This window comes from Drosophila melanogaster, chromosome 3L (genome assembly GCF_000001215.4).
Source record: "Drosophila melanogaster chromosome 3L".
Taxonomy (NCBI): domain Eukaryota; kingdom Metazoa; phylum Arthropoda; class Insecta; order Diptera; family Drosophilidae; genus Drosophila; species Drosophila melanogaster.
Genome location: NT_037436.4, coordinates 16,440,323 through 16,464,611, shown reverse-complemented (window position 1 = coordinate 16,464,611; position 24,289 = coordinate 16,440,323). Strand labels below are relative to the sequence as shown.

The following is a 24,289-nucleotide window of genomic DNA, read 5'->3' as shown; positions in this document are numbered from 1 at the left end:
AAAAAGGAAAAATATAATTTAGGTGCAAGAGAAAATTCAAGCGCATCATGCGAGCAAAGGTTTTTCCCCATCACCATCACCATCACCATCTCCATCACCATGGCCATACCATACCATCCCATGTGATCCCATCCCATGGCTGGATGACAGAAATGATGATGAATACGCGTTGGCAGCAGCAGCCGGCCCAGAAGCCCCTTTTCGACCCCCTTCTTCCCAGTAGGTGTGGATATGGCAACAAAGCCGCAGACATCATCAGCAGTTTTAACGGCTGCCAAAGTTGCCAACGCTTCCAACTTGCGGGTGTTGCGGTGGCTCGTTGTTTCTGTTGTTGCTGCCGAGGTCTGTCATACCATCGCTGACTGACTGACTGGCATGTGAGGAAAGGTCTACACAGTGAGAAAAAACCATGACCCGGGTATGGAGGAAACACAGGCCAGAAGTTAAGGCATGCTAATATATAAGTATATACTGTGGTCAACTTAATTCTTCAAAAAAATTAATTACAATAGATAATAAATTCTATTAAATTAATAAATTACTATTATTCTAACACGTTTTAATTAAAGTTGAAACCCAACAACTCGTACTTCCCCAAGCTGAAGTCTCTATAAAGCCAACATTCTTGAACATGCTCAAATAATATCATAGAATAATATCTCACACTACAACTAAGCACTCAAGAATATTATTATTTTTAAAATAATGATCTCCAATTAATGTTCTCAGTGCATAAAGTTGTGTCGAGTGCATTCAGGTGACGTTGCCTTGCAATTGCACTTAATAAAGCCGCTTGCAACACAAACAAAGCAAAAAGAAAAACAATGTCAGCCTGCGAAAGCGCGAAAATGTTTCAATAATTTAATGCAAATGCGCAATAACAATTGCGCCCGCTCTGGCGCTTCCCTCATAAATATAATAATTTTCAAAATACATTTTTAATGAACTCATAAAAATCATTAAGACCCATGGCATGTTGTCAATCCTTTGTTTTTCTGTGAAGCTGTGTGGTCTCTTGATGGTTGGATTTCATGGTAGAGATGGCAGATAAGTCAGATGGTGAATGCCAGATCTGTTTTCTTTCGACGACAATTGCAACATGCTGGAATTACTGCGATAGGATCTGCATTTTAGGGTAAATTAACTTTGAAATGCGATTTAAATAGGGTGCTTGAACTGGCGGAATATGTATTTATGCAGAAAAAAGGGTTTTTAAAGCTTAAAAGTTATTCAGTTATTAAGCCCGTTTTAAAGTCAGTAAATATAGTTAGCCCAATTAACAAATTGATATCGTACGTTAGCATAGACCAAAGAAAACCAAATGTGTTAAGTAATCAAAACTAATATTTCATTAATATATCAATATTAAGAATTAAACAATGTGCCAAATTGCTAAGATAAATGCCTATTGTTTTCCCCTACTAATATTTAAATAATTATCTATTCAAAAATCAGCCTTTGATCGAATCACCGTTAAATCAATTCCCTTTTAAATACCACACTAAGTCGTTTAGAAATAATCCACAGATAACCGATTAATCTTCATTATTAAATCCGTGATGAATGTGAGAAACAATCTGGGTATTGTGGTAATTCCAGCAACAACCTTTCACCATAAAACATATTTCTGTCGACATAAAAAGACAGCGATGTTGTAGCTGTTGCCATCCTTTACTTGTTTTAACCATTTAAATGGACTTTTCCTCGGAAATGTACGAGAAAATTAAATCAAAACATCTGGACAGCTTCCTTTGGCACATTTACAAATTAAAATTGAAAAGCAGAGAGGACACAAAGCAAACAGCCACAAGAAATGGACCCCCACAGTGCGACAGAGACGGATGATAGGTGGAGAAAGAGAGAAAAGATAGCTACCAAATTGAAGCCGGGCTCGAACTATACGCAAACTGACTTCGAGTAGAAAAGGCTAGTGGTTAAAGGCGCTGCGGCAGGGGGGTGGTGGGGGGGTAATTAAGAGCGTGGGACGCTGGAGAAAAACCACGGAAAATATGCGTTCAACTTGGAAAATAGAAAACTGACAGGGACAGAAACCCGGAGAGGGAAAAGTAAAATCAAGAAATATGATAAACATGCGAAACATTTTTACCAGCCAATTTCGTAGCTCTTCACCAAAGATTGTTTATTTTTTTTTTTTATTTTTTTCTTTATTTCTCCCTGAAAACGGGGTCAGGAAAATCACTTTCATTAGGCTTAGAGAGTTGGTAAAATCTTCTTTATAAAGCCATTTGGGGGACCATTGTTCGTACGGTCGTCGAGAATGCAACGCATAACGAAAGTTCAAATATGACACTAAAGATTGGATATTGTATTAATTAATTTGCATATAAACCAGTCTAAGTCGAGGTCAGGTCAAACGATACACGTAAATACAATGTGTAACTTTTCTTCACTCATAAGTTCTCGTTTTACTGGACAGTTACGAAAAAGAGAACCGACAAGGCTAAAAGAAATGCAAATGCGTCAACACCGCAGACAAAAGACTTAAAGCCGCTCAAAAGGCCAAGAGTTGTCCAGTCTGTTGGCCAGTTTACTACAACTTCTCACTGGGTCACGGCGTTTGACACCTTTTCGATACTACCACTGCTTTTGGGGCTCCAATGATCATTGGTGCAACTTACTTAACACGTTATATTCAAAATATTTGGGCCAACACATGCATCTTGGCTTCCAACTCAAAGTATAAGTATAAGCCAAACTCAATAAAAGCCGTAAGCCAATTAGCTAAGCACAAAAGCTACAGCTTATTTGTTAAATCCTAAATGAAATAAACAAATCTATTATGCGAAATTACATATCCTAGGTAATTATGTTTGGCTTTAAGGCCATTGCTCATCAATTATTTTGTTTGTGATTTAACTTGATTTCTTATGAATAAAACTGAAGTATGTTTGATGGTGAATATGGGACTATTGGAATTTATCCGATGACTAAAAATCAAAGAGTAAATTTGATGTAAAATGTGGTATTTCTCCAAAAAACATAAACCAACCGAATTACAACCGAATTATCCTCATAGCCTAGGGATAATATAAACTAAAACACGCGTAATAAGGGTCATAGGGAACACAGGGAATGACCACTAAAAGATGACCCCGAGTACTAAGAAAAGGATTTACGATTTAATATGGGTCATAAAGATATTACACAAGTAAACGTAAATAGCCGCCTTGAGCAGTTCGTTAAGTCGCTAATATAGTACTATAAACCCGGAAAAAGGAGACCAAATCCGAGAACAACTTCATTACGACTGACAATGATTAGAGAGAGCAGCGACAATTTGGCCAAGTTTATTGCGGTTCATTTCGGTCCCACAAACTCCCGCGCAAAGGTGATAACTTTCAACGGTTTCACGTTTGAAATTGACTTTGTAGCTGCCTACTGCAAATGCAGCTACTCGTACCACTCGACTCTGTGGGAAATTAATGAATTAGGAGGCGGCGTACAAGAAACAAAAAATGGAAATAAGTAATGCTCACATTACATTAGGCAGTAAACAAATACGCAGAGAGAAAAGGTGTCCCAAGACACCAGGAATCAAGCTATTTTACCTTTCTTCAGATTCAGCGTAATTATCTAATGAAGCCATGTAAAACACTAGTAACGAAAGCAACTTGTGACCTACTAAATATGAGAAGTGATTTCCAGGATATTTTATATAAACCAAGAATATTTGAAACAATTTTTCCACGTGCAGCTGAAGAAGCGACGATGCCAAGTGGCAATGTCAGAGTATCGCGACTTTAACTCATTTCCACGACACTCAAATGAGCAAAAATTATTGCGGTTAAGTACGCGAGCGCAGAGATTTTCCAACTTTGGCTGGCTAAATCGGAAAGTAAGCAAAAGAAAAGCCCGTCGCGTCCGTTGGCTTGTTAGAAGGAAAAGCAACCCACCAGTCAGCCAGTCAGCCAGATAGAGACAGATAGATAGATGGAAAATTGCAATCCGTCGTCGAGGGAATTTTCTCCGTTCCTTTGTCGCCGTTCGATGGCAGCGCGAATCGTGAATTAAATTTAAACGGCAGAAAAGTACAAAATAAATAAATGGGACAAGTGAGCGAGTGGAGCGGCCAGCGAGATTTTCGCGGGCGGCAAGAGTGTGGAAATTATAGGGCCTCCTAAGCGTTCAGATCTAGCAGTTTCGGTTTGTCTTGTCATTGATACGATTTGGAGAAGATCGGGTCTACCTACGCGGAATGTAGCCATCGAAATGGGGATATGCGATGGAAGTTTGGAATAGAAGGTATCCAGTAATGTAGTTATTCCGGGCACAAAAGTAGAGATACATATATTGAAAGATTAAGATACTAATATTAATGGCGTTTTAAGGAATCGCGAATTCACTCTATCCAACCAAAACTTAATACCAATGTAATAATACTATAAGATATATTATTGGCATATTAATAAACATTTTTTTTCTACACAACTATTAAGCCCATCAGTGCCATTATTCCAATCCATCCTGGGTAGCAATAAAAACTGAAACTTTTCACTCACTCTGGCTGGCTGCTAACCATATCTAACAGCTGATTGGAATCGACTAGATGTGGAGACAGGGAAATAGTTGGAGGAACAGCGCGAGACTTGGAGGCGGGCGACCAAATTGGCACATTAGACAAATTGTTGCCAGGACGGGGCAGAGCCTCCAAGGGCAGGGGGAGGGGATCTGTACATCTCAATAACAATATCATGGCAATGAAAACCAAAACAGCAGCCGCAAGAAGCGAGTCAAGGAAAAGTTGAACACTGCAAATGCAAAATGCCCAATGGAAAATCAAAGAAAGTTGAATGAAACTTGCCATCGCGATCGTCATAAATCAAACCGCAAAGAGCCCGCAAAGATTCATCAGTCAATCAGCCGAGTGGATCGGCAGATGCGATCAAATGTCAAGCCCACACCTCATGGCTTTCAACCTTATCCAGCCACAATTTAAGCCACCATTGACCCATTTTTCAATACCATCTACCATCTGCCATCCATTGCCACTTGGGAATAGAGGCTACGACGTTGATCATAATGACGAGGATGATGTTCCGTAACGTGTCGCCATTTAATTGGCTCCGTGTGAAGTTCAAGAAAACTTTGCCAAATACCCAGTTTGGTGCCACATGACACCCTACCCCTTCTCTCACTTCCCGCATTTCCTGCCCCAGTATCAAGAGTCTACGGCGACTTTGAAACTTTAGACTTGCTGGAACAAAAAGTTGGGAATGTGTAACTTTGAAGGTGTCGGCAGTATCTTTATATTGTTTTTGTAGATGCCCTTTAGGATTCCTGTGAATTTAACTATTACATCAAATATAAAATTTCTTATTAATTCTTTAGAACCTATATATTTATTCTTTTATTAACTAACGAAGATTTGCAAATATTCCACATTCTTAGAAAAGTTGCACCAAATACTTTTACTCCACTTATCTTCATATTCTATCTTTTGAAAATTCCATGTGCATTATTATCAATACCATATCAGTAAGGGTATTATAGGTATTTTTGTGGCTGGCATCTTCTTGGCTCATCGGATGTCGTCTAAACAATTTTTCCAAAGAATTTTTCGTCATGCGCTTTAATTAAATTTTGTCAGCCTTCTTCTTTTTGTGTGGTGTCATGGCCCGAACAGACTTGCCGGTCTGCTCCGTGCTGTTTTGGCCTGGTCTTGTTGGACTTGTTGGAGTTGTGGGTCTGGCTGACAATGTTGACAATGACTTTGTGTTGTGTGGCTGCTACTGTGATGTCACTCAAAACACAAAAAAAAAAAAAAAACACAAAAAAAAAAAAAACATAAAAAAAAAACTAAAAGGCATTAAAAACACAGCAGGGCGACGTGGAAGTGGAAACCGGCTCAGATTGCATGGCATGTCCAAGAGTCAAACCAAATACATAATTACAAATTCATTTGGCACAATTATGCGGCACAGTTGCAATTGCCAAGTGCAATTGTTGCACACACGACACAGATTTAATTGCATTTGGCAAACGGGCGCAACAAGTGGCAAAGACCCTGGCACAAAAAAAAAAAACAGAAAAGATAAATAAGTAAAAGCCTAGCACGCAAGAACTAAGAATTTGGCAGTGCTGGCGGTAGTTAACTAATCTAGGTACACGGTACTTGCCCCAAAAATGGGTACACTTAAATATAAATAAAAAATCATGTTCGAAAATATAACACAAATTTATGCTAAGCTTTAGGAACGTCATTTGATTTGACTTTTAAAATATATATATTATATATAAAATATATATAAAATAATATATATATATATAAATATTTATTATATTATTAATTGATTTTGGGTAATACACAAGATGTACCTTCTAGGGACAAAGTTCTACATTTTCCAGCTCGGCATCCCTGAAAGCAGCCAGGGTAAAAGGCATGAAAATTGCTACCTCGGCAGACGGTAAATTAAAAAACTTAATGCGAATGGCGAGTATTGTGTGAATTGAGGAGTCGAGCGAGTGGCAAATTAGGGAAACTCGCAACATTTGCCACGATTTTAATTTGTTTTCGGCCGCCGTAATTCATTTTGCAGGCAACGCATCGCGATAAATGGAAATGGGACGCAATTAGTTCGTGGGGGGTGTCGTTTTTACTACTGAATATCTGGTGGATGCACAGATATAAGGTTGCGATAACCGCAACTGGTTTACGCCGATCTGGCTTATCTAGTGCGTATGCGCACATATGGGAAACTATACAGGGATAGATTCTAGTTTGTCCAGTTCCGCTTTCACATGAGCTAAAAAGCAGAATGCCGGCATCCCAATCGTCAGCATCATATAATCGGGAAATAAGTGAAATAAAAATGAGGAGGCCGAACCAGTTGCCATTGGGTTGCCATTGCTATGGGGGGGAAATTCAGAATCAGATTCGGTGGCATTTCGAGTTTCATGTAATCTCTCCTATTTGCACACCCAGAAAATGTTCGAAGATTGAGAACATAGCTTAGTTCCGCTGGTTTAGAAAAATAAAGTTAATACACCTAAATTGATTATGCTCCTGGTGTGAAAGCGTTGAAGTTCTATGAATATTATTATAAGAATATTATATATGCATCAAAATAGTCGAATTTGTCTAAACGCATAATCTAATCCTGTAAAATACAGCTTAGCCGCAATAAGATTACTTCATTTTGAGGAACTGAACTTTGGCTGCGGCACAAATCACCGAATTGGTTAGCTCACAAACAGTTAGAACTGTTGCCAAGCCCAGGCGATGATCATTTAAGCCTTAATGCCTTAATGGCTATCTACACCGTAACCCATCCGTCCGCTGAAGCATTTGACCCACAATTGCCGGCCACCAACTGCTCCACTGAGTCTAAACATCTTCACATCCTGAGCCACCGAAAATTGCCGACTTAAGCATTTCGAAATCAATTTAGCAGACAATAGTAATTACCGCAGTAAAGCCTGTCTGCCCGGATTTGTATCTGGATCTGGATATGCAGTTCGTTGTGGATGTGAGGAGAGCAGCTTAGCTTTGTGGCTCTTATGGCGCGGATTATGCAATGGGCACGTCAAGAGTTGGCCACTGGTTTGGACATGATTGTTTCAACACCAACTGAGCCTCTGGGAGTCAACGAACCTGTGACAGCTGGGCGCAAAAATGGCGCAATCTTTAACCAAACCAAGGAAAATATAGAAAAAAGTCTAAGGCCTACAGCCATTTTACCCCGCACATATGCAACGGTACCTGAATATAAACCCAAAGTGGAACATTAAAGAACTGGCCCATTGCAAAACTAACCAAAAAAGCAAAAGAAACAAAGAACAATCGTGATATGGTTAAGTATTCCGACTACTAGATACCCGCTTATGTATTTATGTACTCATACTTTATAAGTAGAAATTAGCCGGAATCCAAAATGTTACACGGCATGCAACCCGAAGTCTCATAATTACGGCAATGAAAAATTAATATGTATTCACCTTACGGGTTGCATTTAATTTGGCTGAAAACATAAGTTATACTAGTAAAGCAAGATACGTTCTGTCAAGTTGTAATTCGGGATTAATATTAATATTTTTGTAGAGTTTTAAAAGTAGGCCAGTAAGAAAATGAGTATCTAATCTCGTACTTATGGATAGCTAATACACTAACATCTAACCTTTAATAGTTTCTGTGGGTAAAGCACAACAATCCATTTAACTAAATTGTGCATATTAATGTTAAGTGTATATATAAAGCTTGAAAATTAGGTAGTAAAACAATGTCGAATCAAACTTGAAGCTCAAGCTTAAGAGCCGCAGAAGAACAGTTCCCAATCCCGGCAGGCAGTAGCGGCAACTGCCACACGTATATTTAATAACAAATACTTGATGGACTGGAGGAGGAGGTGGAGCAACTGCAGCAGGAGCAGCCACATCAGCGGCGACTTTGGGGGCGCCGCTAATGAGCGACAGGCGGACAACCCGAGGCGTCAGATCTGCCGGCTTCAAGTTACTACATACATATGTACACATACATATATATACATATATATATATATTCCCTCGATCCGTCGCCCGGGAACACTTGTCATAAACAGCTAATAGACGCGTGCAGCGACAACTTGATTAATTGAAACTAAATGGGTCCGAGTCTGAAGATTGCAGCTAACCGCTTCGTGCTGGCCAACAATTAGAAACGGTAAGAAAAACTCAACTAAGCTCGACTAAACCGAACTGAAATGAACTGAAACTAAACTAAACTGAAGTGATATGGCAGGAAGTGCAGCACAGAGCTTGGGCACAATTAAACAAATGACGAATGCCATCAAATTGCACGTAAAATGGTTAGATGCTTAAATTGCTGAAATGGCAAATTGCAAATGGCCGAGGCGCCGCCATTCAGGATGCCGCAACGAGGGACCAAAGATCACCATGGTCATTGAACGCAGCAGCAACTTGCATCAGCAGCAGCAGCAGCAACATGTTGCACATTCCCAACAATGTCCGTTAGTGGCTGGTGCAGTTTTAATAAATTTAAATGTGGCCAACCAGCTAGCCGAACAACAAAGCCGTGTCATTTGAGCGGCCAACAAGAATCGGTAATTGCTGCCAAGGTTGCACGGCACGGAAAATGCCACCAAGACTAGTCATCAACTGCGGATATTTTTCACCTATCTGTGCGATACATGTTATTTAGATCACTCGGAGTATGTAACTAGATGATTTTAGCGAAATTTAAATATCGATCTATTAATAATGGATATTTCCATTAAAACAGAATTTTAAAATTAAATAAACGAACTTCATAACGTAAAGGTTATTAAATCACTGAACCTTAAGACGTAATTTTCTTTACCACCACAGGAACTCTTATGGCTCATTGGTTATTTACGAGCTCATCTTGTGAAATTAGTTACCTGCATCTTGCGTAATGCACAGCATCTGCAATTGTGGCAGCGACACCAAAAGCGTTTTTGGACTGCGATCAGGCACTGGCCATTACACAAATAACAGCTAATAACAGTAATAATTCAAATTAATTTCGCGCCATTTGAAATCATTATGTGATAAAGAGAAGATACCGCAAAAAAACCAGCTACTAGAGTGGAGGAGTCGCAGCAGCAGCAGCAGCAGCAGCGGTATCAAGATCGCTATTAAAATAAAAATGAAGACAAAACTTTGGCAGATAAAAACAAAAAAAAAAAGAAGCATCGCTTAAATGGAACCAGGAAAACCCGGAGCCAATAAAGTCTTGGGCAAAAGGAAAAAGTTGCGCACAAAAATTACCGCCAAAGTCCAAAAGATCAAGCCAAGGGGAAATAAACTACAACAACGGCAGGAGGAAAACGCGGCTGGAAAAAAAGAAGATTGCTATTGGCACTTGAGCAGCAGCAACAGCAACAGCAGCAGCAACAGCAACATCGTGCTGCGTCTTCCTCTCTCTTTCACTCATTTGAGCCACACTGCAGTTGGTATAATGCATTAAGGGATTAGAACATATTTCTACTTCTAGTCAAAATTTCAAACTAAGTGTTAATGGATGCCTAAAGCAGTCTTGAGAAAATAAACTTATATTGAAGAATATATTTTCTTAGTAGGTTCATATTTGTACAATATTTTTACTTGAATTTAAATTAGAAATTATATATGTATATATACATTTTTTTTAGTATCTTAAACTTAGTGCCATAATTTTTTTCCAGTGCCGATCATGCTAAACAGTTGCTGCCTGCAGTAAAATAAGAAGAAGACGGCATGGAAAAAGGGCAAGAGCATTTTCCTGGCGCAGTAAAGTTCAAGAGTTGCTGCGCTGCTGCATCAGTTGCTGCACTGTTGCTGCTGCAGCATTCGATGCTGCTGTTGTGTTGCTGCTGTTGTTGTACTTAGATGATCGTCGGTCGCATATTTTATAGCGAGCTAGGAATGCAGACGCCGCCATTGCGTTGATGTTGTTGCCTCTCTGCTCTGCCCGCTGCATATGCACAAAAGAGGTGCGACGAAGAAAGTTGCAGCCACGCAACAGCAGCAGCAGCAGCAGCAGCAGCACCCACTCACTGCAGCAGCAACAGTTGCAGCAGGAGTCAGCCATTCCGTAACGATTATAAACGCCTTATGTGTGTCAGAGACGAAAGGCAAATAGGCGACCAGTTTTCCAGTCATTACATGCTAATGAAGGAAGCGCCTGCAGCCTTGTCAACATTCTATCATATAACCATTCCCCCCTCCCCAACTTTTTTTCGGGTTCAGAGACGCCTCTGGGCATCTGGGCCCTTTCCATTAGGGGGCACTAAGAAGGGCTAAGGAGCTCAGCCTCTTTCTCACAAATTACACCGCATTGCCGCTGGCAACCAGCAACTTGCAACTGGCAACTGGCAACTGGCAACTAGCAACTAGCAACTGGCAACACAACGCAACACAACAGAGCAGAACAAACATTTCCCGCATCTATCAGGTGCATTGATCTATGGCTATTTTTTTAATTAACGCTCGGTTTCTTTTATTGCGCGCGGCTACGTGAAAAATGGGAAGCTCCAGAAAACAGCCTTCCCGCTGAACTTGAGCTTCAGTTGGCAACGTTTTCTTATTAGTTCATTTGTTATTGTTTTATTGCAGTTCCCAGGCGGTAGGGTAATTGTTCGCAGCCAAATAGTTGGCTAGGAAAATGAAAGGAGACTCGCTGGAATGTTTAATCGCATATTAAATGCTCTTTGGAATCGGGGAAAACATATTTGAGATGTCTTGGAAATAAAGAAATTCGATCTCGGAAATGAGGTCGAGAAAAGAAGAATTATATATAATTTATTTGGAGTTTATTAAAATATATTTCTTTATTGATCAGGTTCCAGGGAAACAGAAATTTATTAAAAATGAATACGCATGACAGCTTTATTGTATGCTAATTTATATACTTCTTACATATTAGAAAGAAATATGTATGCTTGAATTCAAAGTTTGTTTCAAATGAAAAATAGTTTTCCTGAACAGAAATAACATTTTTTAGTCATTATTGTATATAAAAATAAATACAATAAATAACAAGAAATAATGTAAAAATATAATAATTATAGCTCTTAAATGTTAAGCTATTTTCAACGGGTTTTATACATATTTCTTTTTGCTCGAAGCTATACCCAAAACTACTCTTTGTTAGTGTATAAATAAATATGAGAGCATTGTGAAATGTAAATGGATGAGCCGTCTGGAGTTCATTAGATGTTCTAAGCACGATTGGGGCTATAGATCACCCAGAGGGAGAAAGGTCTTGAGAAACGAAACGAAAACCGAAATGATACTGGAAGAGAGAGAGTGTTCGATATGGAGCTACTCACATATTTCTATTTCCCATTCTACAATTAAGAAGGCCGCGACAAATTATGTTTAATGCGAAAGCATTTAGCTAAATTGAACCAGAGAGAAACTAAGAATTTTCAGCTGGTTTTGGCCAAGAGGTGTTAGGTGTTAGCCCGTCTGGTTCTGCTAGTACCAATCCAAATCGATGACAGACTAAACGAGCCGAGTTGACATTGAAGCGAAAGCAGCTCAAGAATCAGGCCGTACACAGAAAAAAAATAAGCGTTCACCTAAATAATATTTCTGTTTTTAGGAAATTTTAAAACCGCGTTATCACTTGCAACTTCTTTATATTAATCTATAATTACCCAATAGCCATTATTATTCTCAAAATATTAAAAACTACGAAGGTACTACACTTCTTTGCGCTTGCTAAGTTATGTTCTTTTCAGTGTATCTGGCATATTCTTTGCTTGGCCGACGTGTGTCTGGAATGACTAATTGAATAGTGCATGGGCTCGTATATCTCGCAGATACGTATCCGCCAGATACGTTAGGGAAGGCGTGTGCCCGGCCTAATGGCTTAGCTTAGCAACATGTTGCAATTAGCGATCTTCGTTTGGCAACATTCGCTGCCAAAAGCTGGCAACATGCACAGAGAAACATAAACACACCAAGATTTTTTCACAAAGAGAGTGCTTCATAATTTTCTCTTTATCGAACTGCGCTCGCCGGTTGCGAAGACGATCACAATTGGAATCGCGCGGCTCGCAACATGTTGCCTTCAAACCGGTCTGGCCATGAACTTGGTGAAAGAAGCTACCATGGCGAAGCTCCAGTTGGGAGAAAAGTCTGCGCCGCGTTTTCCGCTTGGAAATTTTTAAAAGACGCTGCCATCCAGCGGCCTGGAACATTTGTAATCCGACGTTAGAAGTCTGCGGATCGTGGCCAAAAATCGGAGTGTCCCAGCCAGCTGTCATTCTGACTCCTCCTGACTCTGCTCTGAACTTCGCGTGTGTGTCTGTCTGAGTGTCCGAAGATTTGGAGTTACTGTTAGTTGACACTAATACGAGAGCGAGTGAAATACGAGAAATACAAGAAAAAACCGAACGTGAATCGCGCGAGTGCAAAAAGTAAAGAAAATAGAAAGAAGAAGAAAACCCCAAACAAACAAACAAACAAAAAAAAATAGTGCGAAAAATCGATATAAGAAAACCTGAAGAAAACGAAACTCGGCAATCGTGGTCAAAATGGTGCGGTTAAGTGCAGCCTGGAGCTGCTGTTTTTTGGCCCTGATTGCGTTGGTATCCACTGTCGCCTCCTCCGCTGCGGATTATCCGGGTGTCATCGAACTGGTGGGTTATAGCAATCGCCGCGCACGGACTTACTTCCAAGAGCAACCCCGCTCCAATCCCAATCCCAAGCCGGGTTTGACTTCGGCCAAAACCCGGGCGGATATTGAGACCGTGAAGCGGAATATCCGTAAATACGATCGTTTGCTAGAGTTGGATACGAAAAATCTGCCAGAGCAGCAAAAGGATATGCTCGCCAGGATTGTGGAGCGAGTGGCCAGGCTCAAGGAATCCCTGGACATTGAGGAGCAGCAATTTAACCAGCAGGAAGCTACCTCCTCCAGGAGCAGTAGTAGTACCACCACTAGTGCATCCAGTACTCAAGAATCGCAAACAGAAGCGGAAACGGAGCTGGATCAGGAGCCGATCGAGCAGAGCACACAGCTGCCCACTGGAGCCACCGAAGCTGAAACGGATCCCACCCTAATCCTAGACGAAACTACGCTGCTGGAGCTGCAGAACACGATGAACGAGCAGGCTGCCATGAGCACCATAATGAAGGAAATGCCCACGACCACGGATATGAGTCAGCAGGAAGCGGAATCGGAGGTCCCCGACGAGGAGGGAGAGACCACCTCACCAAATCTGACCACCCAATCGGAGGCAGCGACGACCAGTGATGAATCCCTCACCGATTCCACTGATCCCGATGATCAATTCGTAGCTGCCAGATCGAATAACAATATAGCGGCCATAACGGCAGCGGATGATGCCGATGGCACCACCACAACCACCGCCAATACGGGCAGTCAGCAGCGCACGTTGACCACCATGGGAAAACTTAAGAATCGGGCCACCAAGCGACCCTTCGCCCACAAGGTCACCGCCGCCCTGAAACGAGGAGGTCAGCGTCCGAGTAGCGTGAGTGCGGCAGCTGCGAGTGCGGCAGCGGCCTCAAAACCCAGTAGCAGCACCACCACCGCCGCCGCCGCCAGCAGCACCACCCAGAAACAGAAATTGGCCACCAACAGTTTCCAGCAGAAGCAGCAGCAAGCGAAGCCCCTGCAAAAGGTCACACCTTCGATTGGCGGTGGTGGATCATCCAACCCGTCCTCGGCATCCATTCCCTCGGCTACCACGAATTCCGCAGCTCCCTCCTTGCCTATCGAGCAATTGTATACCCGTACTCCCCAGGCCAATATCCCATTGGCAGCAGCAGCAGCAGCAGCAACCTCATCCGCCTCAGCAGCGGCAGCAGCAGGATCAGCAGGATCGGGAGCCACACCAGCCACCTACAGCAGCCAGCATGACAGCATGGTATACGATGGACATGTCAATGCGTCGGCCTTGATCGACAGCCTGAACACAAACGCTCGGGAGGAATACTACCAGCAGAAACTAGGAGCAGGCAACAAGGATAACAAGGTAAGGCATTTACCACTTACCTATACTTTTGGAAACTTATCTTTTTACTATTCGCTAAAAGCTAAAAGACCATTTAAACGCTAGTGAGATATATTATTTAAAATTTCTAATAAAGAGAGATCTTTCAAATAAGACCATAATTAAGGTAAAATTTTTGTGCACTATAAATATTTATAATATTAAACCCTTATTGAAAGGGTTAATTTGTCATCGTTTGCAAAACTAGGCAGCCATATTGATAGTAACAATACATTCTTTTTACTATAAACTGAAAATCATCCAATAAATAGCTCAATAACAGGGCCCAAGGTAGCTGACATATTGACTCCTTTCCAAAATACTGTCCCATCTTTGGCTTAATTAGCAATGACCACCAAAAAGTAACAAAGCTCGAAGGTTAAATGTAGAAAGGGGAAAGGCGGCGAACGCCTGTCAAGCTAGATACATATTTCCCAAGACAATGGGCTAAGTCGCCGGGACAGAGACATCTCTGGACAAAAAAAAAAAGACGGAAACCGTTTCGGGCTATGTAAACAAAAACTGGAAGAACCGAAGTAAACCCCGTTGAATGTCAAATGCAGAATTATTGGAACAACTTGACTCTCAAACTATAACAACAAAGCAACAAGCGATGACAACGACCATGACAACACCAACAACACGAAGCTATCGAAGGCTTAGTAGGAGCCACAAAAAGTTCAAAGCCAAACAGAGAGAAAAATTGTGCTTACTAGAAAATATATGAAAGTGTTATAAATTAGTTACAAGCTAATTTTTATCTTCTTCGTCATTTTATGCTTTTGTATTCAAATTATTCCAATTGGAAATATCGATCGGCAATTGAATTTTATTTGAAGCACCTCTCTCTGCGCTTCTCAAAGTATGTAGTGTGTTGCTCGGCTTATCTTCTTTAGCTTTTGATCTTATATAACACAACTAAAACATATGTTTCTAATCTATGGATCTGAAAGCCACTAGATTTAGATATTTAGTGTCGTTCTTTGGCTGGTTACAAGATAACATTTTTTGTAACTGTAAGGGGGTACTGTCTTGGATAGTTGGCCAAAGCTGGCCACTTGTTATAAATGGAGCGCCTCGAGGCCTTTGGCTTTCCATTGCAAATCGATTGTCATAAGCCGGAGGATAAGAAGGGGGAAGGGAACTGGCAGGAAAGCAACCAAAACTTTCAATGCAATTGTTGAGTGGGTCAGTTTGTTTGGGCTGGGATCGCAGCATATCGTTTTGTTTGCTGCTTTTTGATGACACGGACAAGGGAACTGGTCAAGCCTTATTAGATACAGTCAAGACGAAAAACTGCATTTGGTGAGACAGCGATGAAGATGGAGGGCATCTAAGTGGAGGATCGGCAATGATTTGGGCAGCCAGGCATCGGAATGGCTGGCAATTTGTAGCCACTACTGACCTATAAAGTTTGATGTGCACCTAACAATGATGATTGGTAGTGGATGCTGGAATGACTACGCGTTTGAGTCGGCCTTAGAAATTCTGCGCAAACAACGACATAATTTATGGCCATAGTGCGATCGGCTGGCTATCGATGCAATACGACACACATAGCCCAGCTTCTATTCTCCAGCGTTCCAACTACCGACCAACAACATCGACAGGTTGAGCAACTTACTTACCCAGCGGCACACGGAAACAGGTTGAGTTGGCGTTGCAAGATTTTAAGTGGCCTGGACTTACCTGAAATGAGAAAAGAATTAAGCTAAATGAAAATGTTTCACTTGGCCATGGGTGGTTGAGTCACTGGTTCTATGCCGGTCGTGTGCCTAATTAAAATGGCAGTCACATATCCGCACCTAAATGGGTTGCAAAGATCCCGACCAGTCTAATGAAGACTTTAATTGTTTGTTTGCTGGATCAATTGATCTGCAGATTAATCGAACAGCGCATGTGCGGTTAGGCTCGTTTGATGCCGTTTTCAGTAAAGACTGTGAATGGATGTGATTATGGTTGACGCACTGGGAATGTTGGTGGAATTTGGGAATGAGTTGAATTAGCCTTGGGTCCGTCGGCCGGGGAAAGTAAGGATCTTAGTCTTTTATTGCCAATCCCAAGAGGTGGTTCCCATGGATGTTGGATTTGATTAAACCGAAAGACACTCTCCCAGCTCCCAGAGCATTAAGAATTCAGCAATACGGCGCCTCTCTCTGCGCTTCTCAACAATCCAAGCTTAGGCGATGGCTAATCTCGTGTACTACACAGCACATTCCTGTCCAAATAAAAGATTATACAAGTGTGGCTACCGAAGAGGGGATTCAGTTAATCAATGTAGGTTTTCATTCCTCCACACAGTATACAGCACCTGCTACAACCGGCTTCAAGACTTTTCAAATATTCCATTCAGTAAACAAATCGAACTGAACACCAAATGAGTGAAAAGTGATCATTAATTACAATTCAATGCTCGAGCATCCAGCATGTTAATGGGCTACGAAAGGTCATAAAATCGAATCAATGCAGCTCAAGACAACGGCGCTCATTGGAAGAACTTTATGAGCTACCCATGATGGTCAGAACTGAAGAGAATACCCAGAAGATGATGACGCTTGGTCAGCGGAGCGTCAAGCTCGGGGTTGGGTCTTGATTGCCGGCTGTCGGTTACCGCTAGGAATATCATAAATTAACGATTAAGCGAAGATTTGTTTACGGTTACCGCAGAGGGAGAGCCAACTATGAAGAATGCTATGGTTTGGATCTAGCACTGTGACCGCGTGTAATTAGCACATTGTTAAATAGATTTGTGCCTTTTTATACCGCATTTGTTTTTGGCAACAATCGAAAGATGAAAGCATAATTGTTACATTGCCAACAAAAGAATTGGGCTTCGTTTCTTTGCTAATTTGCATACAAATAATAATACAAGCTGGGGAAAAACTTTCGCTGCCAGTTGCCAATTTACACGCTTTCTTCGCCAAACACAATCGACTTAGAACTGCAAATGGGGCTAAAGACCGAAATGTATTTTGTTTGATTTGTATAGACAAACCGATTGTGCTTAATTATAGAGGGCAAGGCACCGTTAGTTCGTTAGCTAGTTCTATGGCTAGGTCATGTCTGATTCCGGCTGCGATTTTTTTCGCATGAGTTGCAAATTCCTCCGGTTTCCCCTCAATACCCACAGCTCCGGTGATGCAACCACCAACATACGACTTTTTCACGCTTCCAACTCGGCTAATTATCGGGGAGGATGATGAGGCCCAGAGGCTTGGCATGAGCCAAAGCTTCGGAAGACCACCACTCATAATAATTAATTATAGCCTTGCCGTATGCAACACACAAAGAAGTTAACAAAATTTAACTGCAGTTTTATGCTTAGGCACGTCATGGGGTATACTGGGTTTTATATAATCTCTATATAATAATATCTTTTGATGCATTGACTTTTTGCGCCTCTCTATGCGCTTCTCAAGAATCGTAGCTAAGATAGCTTCAGTAATGAAAGACTACGAATAAACATTAACCATTCTTTTCTATATATTTTTGTATTCAATATTCAAGAATTACGAACGCAACAATGCGAGAACAATCTTTAAAATCAATTTTTGTATATTAAATTGAATTAAATTACTAGAACAAAGTATTCCCTATTAGCATATAAAATATATCCAAATTATCATGAAAAACTAGTTCACTAAATGGATTTATAAGAACTTCAAATTGCCTAGATAATTTCACTTAACCTAAACACTGCACACGATTTATTCGGTTAGTTACCTCGAAACTTTGCATCTGACCTTTTCTTCCAAACTATCCATGGTAACCAGACCAATTCGATCACTTTCGACCCAACTTTCGATGGCATTTTCTTCTTATAACCAACTTCGACTCGTGCCTCGTTGCAAAAGCAATGACACTAACAATTTCACAAGTCATAGAGCATATAATCATAGCCTTGGCAGCCAAGTATGTAACCGAATGGAAAACATGAAAAATTTTTTTTTTTTTTTTTTTTTTAAATTTTTATTATTTATTGAATCTTCCCTTTGTGTTAAGAGACTAACAATAAGTGTTCAAATCTTAATCTAACTTAATTAACTTTCACTTAGTGATAGTTTTTTTTTTTTCATTAATGCCCTAATAAGTTTATTGCTGGGCTGGGAGGTCGTTGCGGTGCAGCCGGCTTTGACTGCATACTCGGATTAGTTTTCTTGCGAGGGGATTTGTATGGGTGGTCAGCTTTTCGTTATACTTCGTTTTTTTCTCAGCTATTACTTCGATTACTAATTTGATTTTTAGGTCTCTGTGTATGTTTTCGTTCCGAAGGTACCACGGCGCTCCAGTGATAATTCTCAGAATCCTTGACTGTGCTCGCTGAATAATGTCTATGTTACTTCTGGATGCGTTGCCCCACAGCTCGGAGCCATAAGTCCAGATAGGTTTTAAGACGGAGTTGTATAGAAGAGCTTTGAACTCCAGACTAAGTGGAGAGCGAGCATTTATGAGCCAGTGGAGGTTCCTTGCTTTAAGTTTAAGATGTTTCGATTTGGCTTCTATATGTTTGCGCCAAGTGAGCCGCCTGTCCAGATGAACACCCAGATATGTTACCTCGTCGGCTTGTGGAATGCATATGTTATTCAAGACCAGTGGTGGGCATGTTTGTTTGTTTAAGGTAAAGGTAACCTGCTTGCATTTTTGAACATTTATTGAAATTCTCCAGTCGGCAAGCCATCGTTCTACAGATGTTAAGTGTCGGGATAGGAGTGCCGTGGCTTTTATTGGGCATTTGGAGCGACTGAGTATCGCGGTATCATCAGCGAACGTGGAGGTTGTTAGATTGTAGTCTATGGGGAAATCCGCCGTATACAGGGTGTATAAGATTGGACCCAGTACACTGCCTTGCGGCACTCCAGCTTCGATTGCGCAATCGCGTGAAGTGCTTGTATCGCATCTTATTGCAAACACTCTGTTATATAGGTATGACTTCAGTAGCTTATGTGTGTTTTGGGGCAACAGCTTGATTATTTTAAACAAAAGTCCATCGAGCCACACTCTGTCAAATGCCTGCGCGACGTCTAGAAAAATGGCTGTGCAGTATTCTCGATGTTCAAAAGCAGTACGAATTTCTGACGTGATTCGGTTGACCTGTTCGATGGTTCCATGTTTTTCTCTAAAGCCAAATTGATGTGTTGGAAGTGTGTTGTTTATTCTAAGATGAGGGCTAATCCGAAGGAGTAGCATTTTTTCAAACAGCTTTGAAAGACATGTTAGTAAGCTTATCGGTCTATATGATGATGGCTGCGTTTTATCTTTTCCTGGCTTTGGAATCATTACTATGGTCGACTTTTTCCATTTTTGAGGGAAGTATCCAAGCTTGGCGATTGCGTTGAACAACAGGCAGATGTGAAGAATAGCACACTTTGGGAGTTCAATGAGCATTCTTGGAGTTATTAGGTCGTAGCCAGGCGATTTTCTTGGGTTCAGTTGCTCTTTGATAACCTTTGCTAGTTCACATGGTCGGAATTCAAAGGGTTCTTGAGGATTCCTAGATTGGCTGCTATTAAAGGAGGGAGAATAAATGTGTTGGTAGAGGGATTTGGTCGGAATACATTTTGTAAATGGTCAGCGAAAGCACAGGCTCTTTCTTCATCACTTCGAAGCCAGGTGCCAGAGGGACTTCGTAGGTGGCATAATTGGCGCTATTGGAGTCTTTAGATTTCTGTGGGCTCTCCAAAGAGGGTACTTAGTGCTGGTGGGAGAGAGTTGCTCGATATATGAACGTTGGCTGTTTTTTTCCTCTTGTTTGAGAGCATTGGTAAGCCTGCGTGTGGCTATCTTAAGCATGTGCTTTGTAATTGGTGATCTATTAGACTGCCAATCCCTTCGTAGGCGTCGTTTATCTAATACCAGCCGCTCGATTTCGCGATTAGTTTTGATGTAGTTTGGTTTTGCATACGTCGCTGGCGGGGTTGAAGCCTTTGCAGCCGAAACTAAAATGTTTTCAAGAGTTTCCGTTGACTTGTCTATATCCTCCTTTGTAGATAATGCCGTCGTTAGTTCTATGTGTGAACAGACATACTTTTGATACCTTGGCCAGTTTGTTCTAAAATTTGTGAGTCTATACGGTGGGTCGACGATGTGGGGGCGAGTTAGCATATTTAGAAAAACAGGTGAGTGATCTGATGATAAATCTGCTAGTGCTTCGGCGGTGACCATGTTGCGGGGGACATGTTTAGTAATTGCAAAATCGATCAGGTCTGGGATTTTTCTTGGGTCTGCTGTTGATGTTGAAAAAGTGAATTGCAGTTAATGTGATTTTCTAGAAATCATAACGAAAAAGAAAAGAGAAAAGATATGAAGGCGGTGCCAAATCAAAGACAAAGGAAAACCCTCCTACGGTTCGTGAAAGAGTGTGAAATTTGTTGTCTAACAATTTAACAGACATCGGCAGCTGCCTCCGATTTTCCCTATATACACATATATTGTAGAAACATGTGGACAGCGGAAGAAGGCGTGACTTGGTCAGTCGATGACTGACAACCTGAAGAAGCATGGAAAAGTGCACTTATCGAAGTCTCTCTGTGAAACCGTGTGTGTGTGTGGGCTTTTTTCAAACACAGTCAAGAAAGTTGGCGGGTGAAAAATGCGAGGAAATCAAGCATGAAATTTTGACGTTTACAACGTCTAATTGAAAGTGCAAAATGACAGCTGAAACAATTCAATGATTGTGAATTAAGAGTTCAGCAAAGACATTGAAAAAAACCAAGCCAAGCTTCTTTAAAGCTCCTCTTCTTTAGAGAGGCTTCTGCTTATGGACCCAAATCAACATGAAAAATCTCACCAGTTTTATACAAATTTTCCCCTGGCAATTCAAGAGACTCAACAGCTCTCTAATCGAGAAGTCAACAGCTCATACATCAAGAACTCTTTTAGACCGCAACTCTGCAGCTCAAACATTTTCCCCATGAACATGATCCATTACATAACAAACACAGGTTTTTAGGGGGAAAAAAGGAGGAGGAGGTGGAGGAGAACGCCCCTCCATCCGAACATGTTTTGGTTAAACATTTACCGCTTTGTTTTATCAATTGCTTGTTAACACAAACACACGCCGGCAGAGCGATGATTGAAGCTGACCGTTAGAGCAAAGACATTAGACGCCCAAAGTTATGCTAATTTCAGATTGTTCAGAAGGAAAGGCTTTCGGTGAAACGATGATAACCCAAAGACAATTGGTAGTGATGATGATGCTGTAATAAACTGGTAGCCAGTTGCAATCACTCAGAGAAAACGAGTCTAAACAAATGGGTCATAACGTAGATAGGATTCATGTTCTAGCTTCATTTGAGATATCAGCATGTTGCTTAAATAGAATATTTAGAATATATAATATGCTTGCTAACTGTAACTCAACCAACTATTTTAACAAATGGTTTAAGCATAAAATGAAATGATATTATTATTTTCGCTCAGTGCAACGGAAGTTGCATTTCTGCTATCGAATGCAAATGAAAGCAGTGATGCAGAAAGCCAAGAAAGGGGCAGAGATATGCACTCATATATGATTAGGAAAATCGAACAATGCTCCGACAATCCAATCCAATCCAGTCCAATACAATCCGGCTGGCAGAAGAAAGCAGAGAAGCCGCCAATCTTGTCGGGCTTTCTAACCAGCTTGTTTTTTTGTTTTGGGAAAGGGTTTTCAACGGTTTTTTTTTTTTTGTTTATTTTGGTTTCTGCGATGATTTATTAAAACTTTTACTAGCAATTATGGTGGATAAATGGGCGTATGGACTCTACAAAAAATCTCACCCACTAATAACTGTAATTTATTTGGCCAGACGGCGAAAATTATTTCTCTTTGATTGGTCATCACCGGAGATCATAAAGCAGAATCCCAGAAATGCGAAATGAAAAGTGAAATCCGGCAAAGGGTCGTTCGTATTCGCAAGACAAAAGGCAAAACAAAGGCCATAAAAGCCGACCAAAGAAAGGGAAAAATCCAGAGTAAAAATAAATGTCGAAGAAGTCTTTTCAATTAACTCAAGATCCGGGGCATACATACATATATCTATGTATTTGGTATCTGGGTAGTGAATACTCACTGTGCCCATTCCATAATTTAACGAACGATTCGCAATTTATGCCAATGACTTGAGCATCCAGAATTGGCCATTTGGCGAGGCATTTATCTCGCCGCATGCTATTCAATTACGAAATGTAGACTTACCTTTGGAATCCCGGGAAGATCATCAGCAAATGAAATGTGTTTGATAAATAAGGTAGTCAAACACAAGATGACTTTCAGATACGATTTATTTACCAAATGTCCGAAGAAAAAGATTCCTCCTATCAAATTCAAAGATTACATCTTATTTTCCCCATCATATTTGTTGACATAGATAGCCAATGATCATCAATGACCATCATGTTGGAGTGCACGATGTAAGAAAAGGTTATTTTACATAAATGCATATAAATGCCCCTCTAAACCGGGAATACCCCTTAAATGGGACCCTAAAGATCATGCAGATCGTGCTGCTACAAGACATTGATATACTAATGAGGGCTGCACTTTCCATTGATCGCTATTTTTTCTTCCTCCTCAACGGAGAAAGAGTGAGAGTGTAAATAGTCATTAGGCCGACTGCCAAAAACAAACTACATCAAGTTCGGATAAAACAAACCTGACACTTAGACGGAGCTACAAAAAAAAAAAAAAAAGAAAAAAATGTGTAGGACGATGTTGGGGAAATGGCCAACTACATTGGCATCTCGCACAGCGAAAAGACTCACGACCAAATTAAGATCTCACAGCATTTGAGAAACTAATTGCAAATGTCTCTACTACAAGTGAGGGGGAATTCCCTCGCAGTGCCCACCAGTTGGAACAACTGCAGCTATTTGCATTACAAAGACCCGAACGACCTATGAGATACTTCCAACATCTTTCATTCCACTTGGCCCCGCCGAACTTCATCTTCATCTTCTTCTCGATCCTTCGAGCCATCGAATTTGTGTCTTTGTCTCGCGGAGTTTTTGGCCAAGAGATTAAGAGTCTTTGGCTTTCTTCTCTCCAGCAACTTTCTGCTGCTTTGGCTTTCTAGGTCGTGTAATTGTAGAAAAAAAAAACAGCACAAACAACACAACAGCGGCGAGGAAAACCAATTGCATTTAAATCACATTTTTCTTTGTTTTTGTTTTTCATATATCCAGCATTTTCCGCTTCTCTCGCTTTTTGTTGTTTTTTGGCATTTTGATGGCTAATTCAATTGGCGCTGCTGCTGCCTTTTGCTACATCGAATTGATAAATAATTTATAAGACTGGCTCCTTAGCATTTATGGTCTATAAATTTAATACACAAATGCACTTTTCGAAATAATCAAAACCTGGAAATATCCAAACTCAATTTTGTGGTTTTCGATTCGCTCTCGTTGGCCAGACAGCTAGATGATCTGGATTATTTGGCTCAATTTGTGTGGCTTTTAATTCGAAATAACTTGGATCCATCAGAATTGCGGAGAAATCAAAATGACTTACTTTAAGTTACCAAATTGCTAATCAAATTCAAACAAATACATATCAACTAAATATACACACAAACATGATGATGACTTAAAATTCAAATAACGTTGGCTTCGAATTACTATTCAGTTCCTTGAGAGTTCCTTAAATTATTAACATCCTAAAAGATAGAATGGTATCTTACTGTTGTCACCAATTTATTTCAATAAATAATTTGCACAAAGCAAATGCAAATGCTGCATTCTAAAATATGTACGCTCTTGACTTCGCCGACTGCCACTCAAATTCACATTTATTTCTGGGCCAACTAAAGACCAGCAAATCTCCATTACAA

At 40.7% G+C, this 24,289-nt stretch overlaps 2 protein-coding genes across 2 annotated transcripts in view, besides 1 other annotated feature; one reads left to right on the top strand and one right to left on the bottom strand.

Moving 5' to 3' along the window:
* Positions 1-24,289, bottom strand: part of CG33158 (uncharacterized protein) — a 76,964-nt gene that overhangs the window by 31,949 nt on the left and 20,726 nt on the right. The gene's annotated exons all lie outside the window — the stretch shown is intronic.
* The window catches only part of dsx-c73A (doublesex cognate 73A), a 29,164-nt gene continuing 17,528 nt past the window's right edge, over positions 12,654-24,289 (top strand). The window contains exon 1 of the mRNA NM_168667.3: positions 12,654-14,465. Within this exon, the coding sequence (NP_730169.1) occupies positions 12,999-14,465 (1,467 nt within the window). The 5' untranslated portion in view covers positions 12,654-12,998. The remainder of the gene's footprint in view (positions 14,466-24,289) is intronic.
* Positions 18,426-20,710: a mobile genetic element.